This window comes from Marmota marmota, unplaced genomic scaffold (assembly GCF_001458135.2).
Source record: "Marmota marmota marmota unplaced genomic scaffold, marMar, whole genome shotgun sequence".
NCBI lineage: Eukaryota > Metazoa > Chordata > Mammalia > Rodentia > Sciuridae > Marmota > Marmota marmota.
Window position 1 is genome coordinate 3132774 of NW_025999960.1, and position 14832 is coordinate 3147605.

The 14832-nt window shown below is 37.9% G+C and overlaps 1 protein-coding gene across 2 annotated transcripts in view; it reads right to left on the reverse strand.

The window, feature by feature from the left end:
- Nucleotides 1-11008: 11008 nt before the first annotated feature.
- Nucleotides 11009-14832, reverse strand: part of Sinhcaf (SIN3-HDAC complex associated factor) — a 35194-nt gene continuing 31370 nt past the window's right edge. For both annotated transcript variants that reach the window (XM_015493206.2, XM_048802494.1), the window contains exon 6: nt 11009-13081. In XM_015493206.2, coding sequence (XP_015348692.1) covers nt 12922-13081 — 160 coding nt within the window. In that variant the 3' untranslated portion in view covers nt 11009-12921. The remainder of the gene's footprint in view (nt 13082-14832) is intronic.

Consider the following 14832-nt stretch of genomic DNA (forward strand, 5'->3'; position numbering starts at 1 on the left):
ACCCACCCCACCCCCCGCCAAAAAAAAACAAGACACAGGTTATATAAATTTCCCAAAGTTGGGCTGGGGTTGTGGCTCAGCTGTAGAGCACTCACCTAGCATGTGTGAGGCCTGGGGTTTGATCCTCAGCACCACATATAAATAAATTAAATAAAGGTATTGTGTCCATCTTCAAATTAAAAAAAAATAAAAGAGGGCTGGGATTGTGGCTCAGTGGTAGAGTGTTCACCTAGCAGTGTGAAGCACTGTGAGGCACTAGATTCAATCCTCAGCACCACAAACAAAAAAATAAATAAGTGAAATAAAGGCATTGTGTTCATCTACAACAAAAAAATAAATAAAAATAAAAAAATTTTTAAAGTGAGCAGCATTCTTAAAAAAAAAAAAAAAAACTTCCCAAACTCACATAATTTAGTAAAGTGCTAATAAATGTATCATTTTCTCTTGGTTGATAGTAAAAATAATTTCATAATTTATTGACTCTAAAAGTGTTTAATTTTTATGCTCCTGGCTAGTAAGTCCCTTTAAAATGCTGATTTTATATTGTTTTTCAACTTGTTAAGTATACCAAAAACAAACAAACAAAAAAGCCCTATGATGTAAAAATTTTCATTTTAAAAAGCAAAGTGACGCACAAGAATATATTTCAGGTTCTGGAAATGCTTAGCTTTATTTTTTGTTTCTACCCAATCCTAAAAAGTTGTTATTTTTAACATTTAAATCTCTAGACTGCAGTAAAAGGTGCTAAGTTTGAATGTGAATGAAGAGTTTACAACATAGTTTGAAACATCTAAAAAGTGGAATTACCAGAAAGGGCTCAAAGACTCTATTACAGTAGCTCCCAGGTGCTGCCCTGACAATTTTATTGCCAACACAATGATCTTTTTTTTTTGTTGATTTTTTTTTTTTTTTACCCCCTATACTAGAGAGACAGAAAGAGCCAGCAGGAAATATTCAATGCAAGTGGCCAAGCAGTAGAGGACTGAAAGGAAAGTGACCACAACACTCAGAGCAACCAAGAGATCTTTATTGCAGCAGTGAAACAGAGGAGAAAAGAGAGAAAGAGAGAGAGAGAGAGAGAGAGAGAGAGAGAGAGAGAAAGCACACGCAAGAGAGAGACAGAGAAAGCAAGAGAGAGAGCAAGAGAGACAGAGAGAGGAAGAGAGAGAGGGGCCCAGCAGGAGGGAGTTTTTATAGCCCAAATCTAATGAGGTCTCTGGGTCTGCAAGCTGCCTTGTTGGCATAAGGGGGGTTACGTGTTCGGCCATGAGCAAGGGGTTGAGTGTTCAGCCTTGAGCGGGGGCTTGGGCATTTGGGCTTGAAGCAAATAGTTGATAAAGAACCAGACAGAGGGTTTGAGAGGCCAGGTCATCCTGCAGCTAACTTTGTTTGGCATGCCCTGCAGACAGCTTACTCAGCCTGTCCTGCACCTAACAGGGACCACTCTATTGACATTCTCTAAATTGGTTTCCTCCTTATCAAGAGACACTTCTCCTGGCCTCCGCTTTTGATGTTTTTCTAACAGGAAAACACAGCTTTGGACAAGTCCAAGAGTCCTGGCAACACAGATCTTCAGAATATTTAGACCCCTCAATTAAGCCAATTATTTCACCATTGTCTGTTAAGAGAAAGAAGAATGGTGGGGTGGTGGCTAAGAAAGGGAAACTTCAGAGCTAGGGCTGGAATCTTCTGCCTTTCAATTTTGTTTTTAACACAACTTTAAAAACATACAATATTAGGACTGTAGGTGTAGCTCCATGCTTAGCACACAAGGGCCCCAGGTTCCATCCCCAGCACTGGGGGAAAAAAAAATGAGCTTATTGAGAAAAATTAGAGAACATCTAGAAGTAAAAAGGAAAACCATCCCCCAGGGCTATCTAACATTAAGCATATGCCCTTCTACTCTCTCTCTCTCTCTAGTATTCTTTTTTTCCAAAAATTAGTATCATTCGTTAAATATTACTTTGCAAATCATTTTTCTTCACCCCATAGTATGAACAGCCAGGTGAGGTAGTTAACACCTGCAATATCAGTGAATTGAGAGGCTAAGGAAGAAGGAGTGCAAGTTCAAGTCCAGCCTCAGAAATTTAGCAAGGCAGTCTCAAAATAACAAATAAAATTTAAAAAGACTGGGGATGTAGTTCAGTTGTAAAGGACCCCTGAGTTCAATCCCCAGTATAAACAAACAAACAAAAAAATCATGGAAATTAAAAATCATGGAAATTAAAAAATTACTACAAATTTGTACATATAAGTCTACCACAGTTTATTCAACTACCCTATTGAGCACTTTATTTTTCTTTTTCTTTTGATTTTTCCTGTTTATATATATGTATATACATATGTATATATATATATATATATATGCACACACACACATATATAATTTTTAAAAATGTTTTAGTTGTAGGTGGACACAATACCTTTATTTTATTTATTTTTATTTGAGGCGGGGGATTGAACCCAATGCCTCACACATGCTAGGCAACCATTGAGCCCCAACCCTAGACCCCTGTTTTTATATTTTAAAGAGAGCAATACAGTGAATGCCCTTGTACCTAAACCAGGTTATTTATACTTGAGATAAAATTTATAGAATATAAAATGTATTATTTTAACTATGTTCAAGTGTAAAATTCAGTGTTTTTTCTATTTATTGTATTCAATATGATATGCAACTATTGCTATCATCTAATTCCAGAACACTTCCATCACCCCAAAAAATGAAACCCCAGATCTATTAGCATCACTCCAATTCCTCCCTGCTTTTATCCCCAATCTAGTTTCAGACTCTATATTTGTCTATCCTAAACATTTCATAAAACTGGAATCATATGATATATGACCTTTTGTAGTTGGCTTCTTTCATTCAGCATTATGTTTTCAAGATTTATACATGTAGGTCAGGCATGATGAGACTCTGGAGGCTGAGGCAGGAGGATGTTGAGTTCAAAGGCAGCCTCAGCAACTTAGCGAGGCCCTAAGCAACTTAGTAAGACCCTGTCTGTAAATAAAATATAAAAGAGTGCTGGGGATGTGGCTCAGTGATTAAGCACTCCTAGGTTCTAATTTCTCCAAAACTGGGCCAAAGCCTGTTATTTTCCCTTATTATTATTATTATACTACACTAGTAGGTATGAAACAGTAATCTCATTGGGTTTTTTGTTTGCATTTCCCTAATGACTGATGAAGTTGAACATCTTTTCATGTGCTTACTGGCCAATTGCATATCTTCTTTCAGAAAACAGCTATGCATATCCTTTACCCAAATTTTAATTCTCTTAATTGTCTTTTTACTGTTGAGTTATAAAGGTTCTTTATATTCACTCCTGGCATGGTAGTACACGCCTGTGATTCCAGCAATTTGTGAGGCTGAGGCAGGAGGACTACAAGTTTGAGGCCAGCCTGGACAAGTGTGTGTGTGTGTAAATTTTCTTTGTAAGCAAAGGAGTAAAATCAGAAATTAGCTTTTCAGAAGCTACTTTGTGAATCTTCTGTCATTGTGAGGACACATTTTGTACCTTAACTGTCATTGTTGTCAAATATTTTTCTAAATATTCCACATGAAGAGATAGCATGCTGCTAGGTATGGTGATGCCACCTATAGCTACGGGGGAGGCTCAGGCAGAAGGACCAATTGAACCCAGGAGTTTGAGAGCAACCTGGGCAACAAGGTCAGTCACAGCAAGACATCTCCTAAGGAAAAAAGAAAAAAGATGGCATGGAGGAATAAGTGGGTTCAAGGCTTTTACACACATGAGAACCTGCAGAAACCATGTGTGGCTAGCATTCCTTTTCATCTCAGTAAACTATCCTTTACCCTCCACTTTTATAAGCATGGATGACCTGCTTTTCTCCTACACTTCTTTCTTTGGAACTACACAGTAGAAATCACTGAAGATCTCCTCTCTTCTCCCTGACAGTATTTCGTCAGTGCTGATATAGCCATAGAGGTGTTAGAGTCTGTAAACAAGTCAAAATAACACCTGGCATTTTGCCAGGGGAATGTTAAAGTTCGTAAACAAGTCTGGATGGTGCCTGACAAAATGTCAGAGGGAGTGGTTTGAGAAGTAACAAAACCGAGCCATTAGGTGTAGAGATTCCTGATTGGTTGACTGATGTATCTAGTTTATGCTAATTAGATAAGCTGTGTGGAATGTACAAATACTGCTCCTGTCCTGCAATAAACGGCTCCCACTCCTGCTGTATCAATCTACACAAGTTGTTCGTCACCCCCCCCGGTTATTTTGCTGCAGCCGGACTGCGGCAAGAGGGAAAAAAAACTTCTTTGACTTCGGCCATCTACTGACTTGGAAAACTGCTTATGTAGCAGTGGAACATAAATAACTACTAGAAAAGAACACAGGCTGGACACTGAGTTCTGGATTCAAAGATAAAAGACCAAGGCTGATCCTGAAGTGGGGAATGGGAGTGAAAAGTTAGATTTACAAGCAATTCTTCTTTTAAAAAACATTGTTACCTTGTCTTTAAAGGAGAATTGAATCAGCCATCTGTATCCATGGGTTCCACATTTGCAGATTCATCCAATCACCTTGAAAATATGTGGGGAGGGGGGAATTGTGGCTGTACTGAATATCTTCTCACTATCCCATAAATAATGAACAACTTTTATACAGCACATTGTCTTAGGTATAATAATTAATCTTCAGATGATTTGAAGTATGTGGAAGAAAAAAAGTGTACAGGACAATTTGTATAGATTATATGAAAGTTTAGTACATTTATATAAGGTGCTTGAGCATTCTGTGCATTGGGGTTATCTTCCATAGTCCTGGAACATATCTATATATATATATATATTTTAAAGTTGAACAGGTTGCTTTATTAGCTATGGATATTTGGACTGGTATAAAAAACGTCATGTTTAATGCATGAGTCCACTGCACCCTACATCTTGTGAATAAAATCCATTATTCAGGAAATCAGGTGAGCAAAATTCCTCTAATATGTTATATAATATATGTCTATATATTATTAAAGTCAATAAATCCAGTTCAGTGGCACATGCTTGTAGTCCCAGCAACTCAGGAGGCTGAGGCAAGAGGATCACAAGATTGAAACCAGCCTTGGCAACTTAGGTAAACCCTATCTCAAAATAAAAAATTAAAAGGACAGGGGTAGAGTGGGTTGGGGATGTAGCTCAGTTGGTATAGTGCTTGCTTCGCATGCACAAGGCCCTGGGTTCAATCCCCAGCACCATAAAAAAAAAGTGGCAGGGGAGCCGGGCGCAGTGGCACACACCCAGTGACTAAGGAGGCAAAAAGTCAACTCAGTGAGACCCTGTCTCTAAATAAAATACAAAATAAGGCTGGGGATATGGCTCAGTGGTCGGGTGCTCCTGAGTTCAATCCCCAGTAGCTCCCCGCCAACAACAACAACAAAAAAAAACAAGGTAGAGTGCCCTAGAGATTCCATTCCCAGTACTTTACTGGTTGATGAGGTGGGATTCAATAGAAAATCAATTTGCTTCTTTCTCCTAACATTAAAAGTTATCTATACTCTATATGACAATTCTACCCCTAGATACTCAACAAAAATGCATCCATATTTTCCATTCCTTCATTTCTCTTTTCCCCACTCTCATCTCCCTCCCTCCCTCTCCTCTTTCTTTCTTTCTTTTTTTTTTGGTACCAGGGATTGAACCCAGGAGCACTTAACTACTGAGCCACATCCCCAGCATCTCCCTCTTCCTCCCCCGCCCGTGCTAGGGATTGAAACCAGTGCTCTGTGCATGCAAGGTAAGCATTCTACCAACTGAGCTGATCCCCGGTCCCCCAGCCCTTTTTATTGTGACACAGGGTCTCTCTAAATTGCTCAGCATGGCTTTGACCTTGGAATCCTGCTGCCTCAGCCTCCAGTTACTGGGATTACAGACATGCCCCAAATGCCCAGATGCATCCATATTTTCAAAAGAAGGCATGTACTAGGAATGTTTACTGGAACTATCCAAATGCTTCCCAAAAAATTGTGGTACATTCACATAGTAAAATGCTATAATGTTAATGGGAATGATCTAAAATTAGAATGATCTAGAAATTAGTACATGTTACACAATTTCATTTATATGAAGTACAACAACCAGGCAAAATTAATTTATATTGTTAAATATTGGGATAGTAGTTACCCTTGAGGAAGATAGTGACTGAGAACAAATGGGACAGAAGATGGAGGGTCTTCTGGTCATCTTCTGTTTCTTAAAATGGATGGATGCAAGTTACATAGATGTGCCCAGTGGTTAAAATCCCTTAAGCTGTAAGTGTCCCTCCCAATTTGTATTATATTTTGATGAGGGCTGGGGGTATAGATCAGGGGTAGAGCACTTGCCTAGCATGTACAAGACCCTGAGTTTGATATCCAGCACTGCAAAGGCAAAAAAAAAAAAAAAAAAAAAAACCCAGAAATATTATACTTTGATGAAACTTTTGAAAATAAGTATACAAAGAAGGCTTAACTTTTAAGTTAAAAAACCTAAAACTTTTTAGTTAAGAAACAAGCTGTTTTAATCTAAATACATCTCATTGTTTTTCAGTTTCTCAGATTTCTGCTTAATTTACACAATTTTGGGTATTACCATTAATCAGTTTCTTACCTTTTTCTTTCTTTCTTTCTTTATTTATTTAAATTTAGAGACAGGGTCTCACTGAGATGCTTAGGGCCTCATGAAGTTGCTGAGGCTGGCTTTGAACTTGTAATCCTCCTGCCTCAGTCTCCCATGTGCCAAGACACCTGGCTTGGAATCTTTTCCATGTACTAACAGCACCTTGTACATATCCTCATCTTAGAATTTGTTATTGTTCTCCAAGAATGTAAGGCACTTGACAACAGGGATAATGTCCATTATAATATTCCCAGAGGTTTAGAACTGTGGGCTACAGAATCTAATATCCAAGGATTACATCCCACAAGGCAGGTGCTTGCCCACAGTGGCACTCATGGAGAACAACAGCACCAGGGATAGGAGTCTGCTTTCTTTCTCCTTTGTGATAACCCAACGGCAGAAAAAGGTAAAGGTTGTCCCTTAGTTCTTACTTAAGATTAAAACTATCTTGGTTAAACAAAGGGAAATAGGTTCACCAAAGTTTTAAATGTTTCTAAGGCTTATATATGAGCTGAAATAATTTAGCAGACCATAGAAGAAGCAATTAATTATTTCAGTTTAGTGCTAAAATGAACTGCTGGGTGACCATTAGGTCAGTTTCTTCATATGTAAAATAGGGGCGCTAAGCTGGATGACCCAAAAACTTCTCAGGATGCCATACTACGTGTGACTGGCTCCACCTCGCGGACATTCAGGTAACACACGCTGAGAAACCACTGGGTCTGGGTAGAAGAGCAGCTGGTTAAATTGGCACCAGAGAGCTTTTTCTCCTGGCATTTCTCTATGGCAGCTTCTCAATAATTCATACATCACTGGGGATAAATAAAATGGTTTTAGTTCTTCAAAAATAAGAAAATTGTATTTATATCAGACAATTATATCAGCAATTCAGAGATTGATAACCTAACAATGCTTTAGAAATAACCCTTAAAGATATCAGATCCCCTACTTCACCTCCTGTCACTGATTTACTAAGATGTCTCAGAAGCCAGTAGAGCTATTAACGCCCTGGATTCATGCCCTTAAGTGGCACTGTCTTTGGTCCTAATGTAACCAGGGGGAAGGGGAGCCATTCTGTAACCTATAATGTGAATGGTGGGTGCTCACTTGCAGCTGTTTCAGGACTTTCTGCTAGAAGAAGAAACTGAGGTTGGAGCTTTAGCCCTTGAGGCGGAAGAGATGTTTTACTATTTTAGCATGTTTTATGAATTGGTTCCACAGTGTTGTTATAGGAGTCAATTTTATTTTTTATTATTATTTTTTATAATTATAGATGGACAGAATGCCTTTATTTTGTTTATGTGGTGCTGAGGATTAAACTCAATGCCTAGGCAAGTGCTCTACCACTGAGCTACGGCCCTAGCCCTATAGGAATCAAATTTTACCCCGGAAAAATCATCGTGAGGGCCTAACATGGTCACTTCTTGTTTTCAGAACTTTCGTGAGATCAAACCTGGCATCACTTATGCTCTCTATACAATTCCCAATTCTGGGATTCATGTGCTTCCCAAGTATAATAATCTTAGGAATATATGTTCCCAAGCCCTGAAACCTAATAAAGCTTTATGACTTGTTTTGTGGTGATGATGATGGTAGTGGGGATCTTGATGTGAATTTGGGTTTACTATAATCATAAAGAATTTTCATTCCAAGCATATTCAATTAAGACTTCAGTACTAAAGTCTGAACGAACAAATGATGAAACAAACTTACCACTGTGCACCTATTATGTATAGGCTAGGGCCACTAGGATGCATTCTCTTTTGCTCTTAACTACAACTGTTTCAGATTATTTTCTACAGCTTATAGAAGAGGAAATGAACATAGATAAAATTTATCAGAGATCATAGTCAATTAAGAAGAAACACCAAGATTTCAATCCAAGTCTTCTAATTCCATCATTTGTTCATCTATGCCCTGGTGATATTAAAAGGACTTACTGTTTCTAGCCCCATGATTTCTCAAGTATCAAATGACTGTTTAGAACACTTAGTAGGGTATTGGGATATAGGAGCTTAATTAGTACTTAAATAAAAGTCTGTTTTAAAACTGCCACAGTTTTCACTGCAGACTTATTCATTTCCAAAAGGGAAAAACACACGCACAGTGGCATACACTGTAATCCAAGCAATCTAGGAGTCTGAAGCAGGAGGATCACAAGTTCAAGGGCAGGAAAGACCGTGACTCGGCAATTTAAATGAGACCCTGTCTAAAAATTTTAAAAATTAAAAGGGCTAGGTGATAAAAAACTAATGGGTTCAATCCCAGTATTCAATAAATTAATTTTTAAAAAGTTAGGGATATAGCTCAATGGCAGACCAACTGCCTGGCATGCATGAGGCAGGCCCTGGGTTCAATCCCCACTTTTGAATAAAAATATTTTTTAATTAAATGCATTGATGCTGGGCTGGGGATGTGGCACAAGCGGTAGCGCGCTCGCCTGGCATGCGTGCGGCCCGGGTTCGATCCTCAGCACCACATACCAACAAAGATGTTGTGTCTGCCAAATAAATAAATAATTAAATATTAAAAAAAATAAAAAAATAAAAAAAATAAATGCATTGATGCTATAATGGTGATAAAATATGGTTCAGGCTTTCATGGAACCCATTTAGCATATAATCCCATTTTTGCGTGTTGGAGAGAATGTTTTGTTTTAGAAGGCTTATCTAAGTGGGGCCTGACTTAAACCTTAAAGACAAGTAGATATTGCTTAGTTAAATGATGTGGAAATGGGTCAGGGGGAATAATGTATGGAAGCACATACATTATTGAATAATGTATGTGCTTCCATACATTGGAATAATGATGGAGAGTGATAATGTTTATTCCTGCTGTTTCTTCCAAACCCTTGCCCTTTTTACATGGTCTGTTTATCTCCTGTTTCCATTGACCACTTCCTCCCTCAACCATGAGACCAGCAGTAGTAGTAACAGCATCCTATTACTAGCACCAAAGTTACGGGTCCTGAGAACTATACTCTCCCTTGAAGTACCTGTACACCTTGTACACATAAAGTCCCTTTATTAAACTCTCCTCCAATTATTCAATTTCAATAAGCCATCAACTTCCTGCCAGCAACCTAAGTGATATAAAGCTCTACAGACAGTTTGAGAGATTCCAACATATTTTACATGACATTTAGGACCATGAGAATGGAGATGGTCTGAGAAAGCTGAAGGTAAAGCCTGGACCAACAAGTATCTGAATTAAGAGATAACCTGGAAGCCAGTGTTATCAGTCAAGAATATCTCAAAAAGGCTGGAGATAAAACAAGATGAAAGTCCTGGGTTCAATCCCCAGCACTGCAATAATTATTATTATTATTTCAACAGGGTAACCACTGATAACATCAATTGCTGTGAAAAGCCTGAAAAAATAAGATGAGGGCTTTGGAATTTCCCATGAAGCCACCAGTAAACTTTGAGGTAGCAAGGGCAGTATGAACAGCATGGAATAGTTTAGAAGTAGCTAAAAGTCAAGAATGCACTTGATACTTAAAAAAAAAAACAAAAACGGCACAGCCCTGTGCTCACCTGTAATCCCAATTTCTGGGAAAGCTGATGCAGAAGCTAGAGTGGGCAATTTAGCAAGACCCTGACTCAAAATTTAAAAAAAGAACTGGGGTGTCACTTAGCAGTAGAGCATCTGGGTTCAACCTCCAGTATGCGGGGGCAGGGGGGTCACCATCAGAGATTGGGAAGGGGTGGGAGGTGTTCAGTTTTAACATTACCAGGGACCTTCTGAGGCTATCCTTAAACTTACACTCTTCCTGCCTCAACCTCCTGAGTTGCTGGAATTACATGCAGATGTGATAGCACCTAGCACAAATTTTGCTTTAAGTCGCTAAGTTTGTGGTAATTGTTATACAGCAATTGATAATACAGATACTGTCACCTTTCTACTATTTGGTAGAGTGCTTGTCTAGCATGTATGAGGGAGGCCCTAGGTTCAATCCCTACACACATCCACACATTAAACTTCAACAATACTATAAAAAGTTTGGCCTATAAAATCAATCTTCCCCAGAAAACAAAACAATCTGAGAACTGATGTGGATTATACCTCTTAGGATTCCTCATAATTCTGTAAAGAAGCTGGGGGGGGGCGGGTATTAAGGAAAAAGTATGTTGAAGGTAACATTGAGGCCAGCCAGAAGCAACTCTGTGTCACCCCGTCTCCAAAAAAACAAAAAAACAAAAAACACACACACAAACCCCTCTAAACTGTATTGCTCAAATGGGTAATAATAAGAGGTAGGAGGGAATAAAGAGAATTTTCCTGCCTCGTGTCTTTGTTACCATACTATAAACTTAAATGGAATACCTGTGCAGAACAAAAACATTATTCTGACCAAAGACCTTTAACACAAAGCCACAAAACATCTCCTTTTATTTTCTAATAAGACTAAATTTATTCAATAACCTAGTAAAAGTTTTGATTATAAGAATCCAACAGTATAAAAAGTACAAAACAGATCTGTAGATTTCTAATATATTAATACAAAGTGCATGACTACATACAGTACATCCTACAGGCAAAGAAAGGTGGAAGGGGAAAAAGAAGACTGTGGTTGAGGTCTAGTAATAAATAAATAAATACAGAAGTAGAGAGAGATGATCCATATTATAGTATATTCTACCACCAATACTGCAGCCAAAATGTACAAAAAAAAAAAAAAAAAACCATTTCAAAATAACTCAGGAGAATGATAATGGCTGGACTCTTGTAATACACCTCAAAGGCTATGGGAGAGCCGACCCAACTCACTGTGTAGTCTGTGCATATGGTGGCTTGTAGCATGTAGGTATTTTCTCAAAAGGAAGAAATATAAAATAAGTTTTAAAGAACTATAAAACTATAGGGTACCCATAAAAAGTGGCTCACTCCTTACTGTGATGCTATCCAATTTTTATAATCCAGTTTTAAAAATAAGCACTGAGTCATGTTATTACAAGGCAGGCAAATATTCCTCCCTCATGTATGGAAAATTTGAACTGGTGCTATTTTTTTCCTGAATTTTTAGAAAAGAAGCAATAAGAATATTTTGGTTTGGGTTCAATAAGAGGCTTTTAATAAGGATTTTAGAATTAAAAGCTCCAGTTTCAGCATTATCTCAATGTTCAGAAAGACTGACTATAAAAGAAGCCAAACCAACACTAACCCCCCCTTAGCATGAACCCACCTTTCTTCTTAGTAAATTTTACTTTTAAGTAGTGAAAAAAAAAAAAAACCCAAAAGCCCAACAGGTTAAAACAAGTCAAACACCTACTCTATGCAAATAGAACCTTCACAAAGGTCAACTGAAGTAATCCAGAGCTAAAACTGAATTGTGAAGATTTCAATGAAGTCACCAGTCATGTAACACAAATAAAGTCAATTATTTACACACTCGGGCAAGCCCGACAAGCAACGTGCCCAAGAAGCATTAACCTTTGTTTTGTGCCATCCTGAAGACTTGCACATAGTTTAACATTTTTAAGAGTGTGTTTTCCACGGTGTGGTAATGCTTTGGTACTATTCATATAAGATCTCATCTATCCCACCTACTCACCTCTTCTCCAAGAGGAGATTTCATTCTGCTTGAAAAGTTTCACATAAATTAAAATCTTTAACAAATATTAATATGAAGGAAGGTGACACAGGATGCAACACATACAGTCAAGCTTCTCTCTATATAATTAGAAATTACTTCCTCCGTCAAGGTATTTGCACCAAAAAGCTCAGTCTGTCCTGCTTAATCATCAGTAGTACAGGTTTGATTCATCAGAAAGTTGGAGAGACTCAATTATTTCAAAATTATTAACAACTACCTCTAGGGGCAAGACATGTTATTGAGTTATGACAAGTCTACTAACATGAGGGAAAACAAGTGTAGCCAGCCATCTTTAAAAAATGCCCCAACCACTGCTTCTCAATATAGAAAGACTAAAAACTACATATGGTTTATCATACAACAAATCCCATCTGTGTCCCCTGAAATTCCCCTAATTTAATTCATTAGAAGGGGATTATAAAAAAAAAAAAAAAGACTTAAAGAGCACTTTACAGCAGCATTCAGCTTTCCTATGAAATACTCAGCATCTTAAATATTATGTACACTTCTTTTTTCTTTTAGTAAGCTAGACACTGGCTTCAAAGTTTATGGGACTGGAGGAAAAAATAACCCATTCAAAACTATTCTAGAAAATTGTCTTTTGGCAGAATAGCAGGTATCCAAGTTAAAAATAGTAAGGTCAGTTTGTTGCTTTGTGGTCTTTTCAAAATTTAAATCATTTGTTCCCCTTCTACATAAACCTCAGTCACCACTCCTGAGTGGAGATGGGCAGAGGTTCGGGCCCCTGCTCCTCTGGCTTCTCTGCAGCTGTCTTCTTATTGCTGCAGCAAGGCTTGAATAGATGTGTGTCAATGAGGACTTCTCCAAAACGGCCTTTATAGATAATCCCACAACAAATTTTCTGTCTGAAAGAAAAAACGGAGAAATATATTAATAAAGCACAATAGAATACCAAAAGCATACAAAAAACTCTACTCCTCATGTAATAACCAGCCTAACATGACCAAAAGGCTGTACTTTGATAATCTTCTCACATTCCCAATGAAAGGGCTCCTAGAGTTACCCCAATAGCTAAAGAATGGGAATTACTCAAGTCTCTTTAAATTCCACAATGAAAATTTTTCTCAAGTATGGAGGAAGAAGGCATTCTGAAAGATAGCAACTGCTATTAAAGTTGTTAACTGTTTCCTGCAAATATCAACATTTTTGGTGTGGGATGGGGTGGGGTGAGGTGGGGTGCCAGGAATAGAACACAGGGCTTCTCAGCCACTGAGCCACATCCCCAGTCTTTTTAATATATTTTTTTTGAGACAGGGTCTCACTAAGTTGCTTAGGGTCTCACTAAGTTTCAGCCTCCTGAGTCTCTCAGATTATAGACACACACTACTGCACCCAGATATCACTAATTCTTTTTTTTTTAAGAGAGACAGAGAGAGAGAATGAATTTTAATATTATTTTTTTATTTTTTGGCGGACACAACATCTCTATTTGTATGTGGTGTTGAGGATCGAACCCAGGTCGCACGCATGCCAGGCAAGCACGCTACCACTTGAGCCACATCCCCAGCCAAGTATCACTAATTCTTGAAGAAAACCATCCACCCCAAACAAGCTGATAGAGCTTGTGGTTTTATTTCAGTTAAATACTAAAAAACCATATATATGCATTATCAAATATACATAAAGGCATCCAAAAAGGACAACTGTAGGGTGTGGTAGTGCATGCCTGTAATCCCAGGTGCTCAGGAGGCTAAGGCAGGAGGATCCCAAGTTCAAGGACAGCCTAGTAACTGAACAAGGTCCTAAGCAACTAAGCAAGACCTTGTCTCAAAATAAAAAATTAAAATGGCTGAATATGTGGCTCAGTTGCTAAATACCGCTGGGTTCAATCTCTAATACCAATACATTTAAAAAAAAATTTTAAAGACAACAAAAATCAGTGCATCACATATTACAAGAATGTTACATCAATTCCTATGAATTCACCTGTATGACATTTTCCAGTCCTACCTAACTCCCATTTTATTCTCTCCTGCCTTAATTTGTAGTTTATTATTCCCTTTTTTCTTTACACTTCATGGTTTTGCTATCTGTTTGCATCTTTGAACATATTGCTCAACAACTCATCATAAAAACACATGCACATGCCAGGTATAGTGGCACATGCCAATAACCCTCAACGACTTGAGACTGAGAGAGAAGGATAGAAAATTTAGCGTAACTCAGTAATATAAAATCCCTGGGTTCAATCCCCAATACCACAAAAACAACCCCCACCCACACAACGTATTCTCCAAGTTTTTGCTCAACACTGAGTAACTGAGATTCACATGTAGTTAGGGGACTTTATTTAAAATAATTTAGGTATACTATTCCAACATGTGAATATACAAGTTTTATTTATCCACTCTTTGCTATTACAAACACTGCTGTACTTGCCAGGGTATACCGCCTAAAGTTTTCTAGGTCATGTTGCTAGGATATAGGAATGGGATTATCTTCACCTTTACTCAAAAATGCCAATTTATTAATCAATGTGGTTAGAACTACTTATACCATAACCAACATTTCAATTCTTCTTCAACATCTGACAACAGATTTTATTCTATTTTTAACAATAATGGGTAGAAAATTCAATTTTAATTTGTATTTCCTT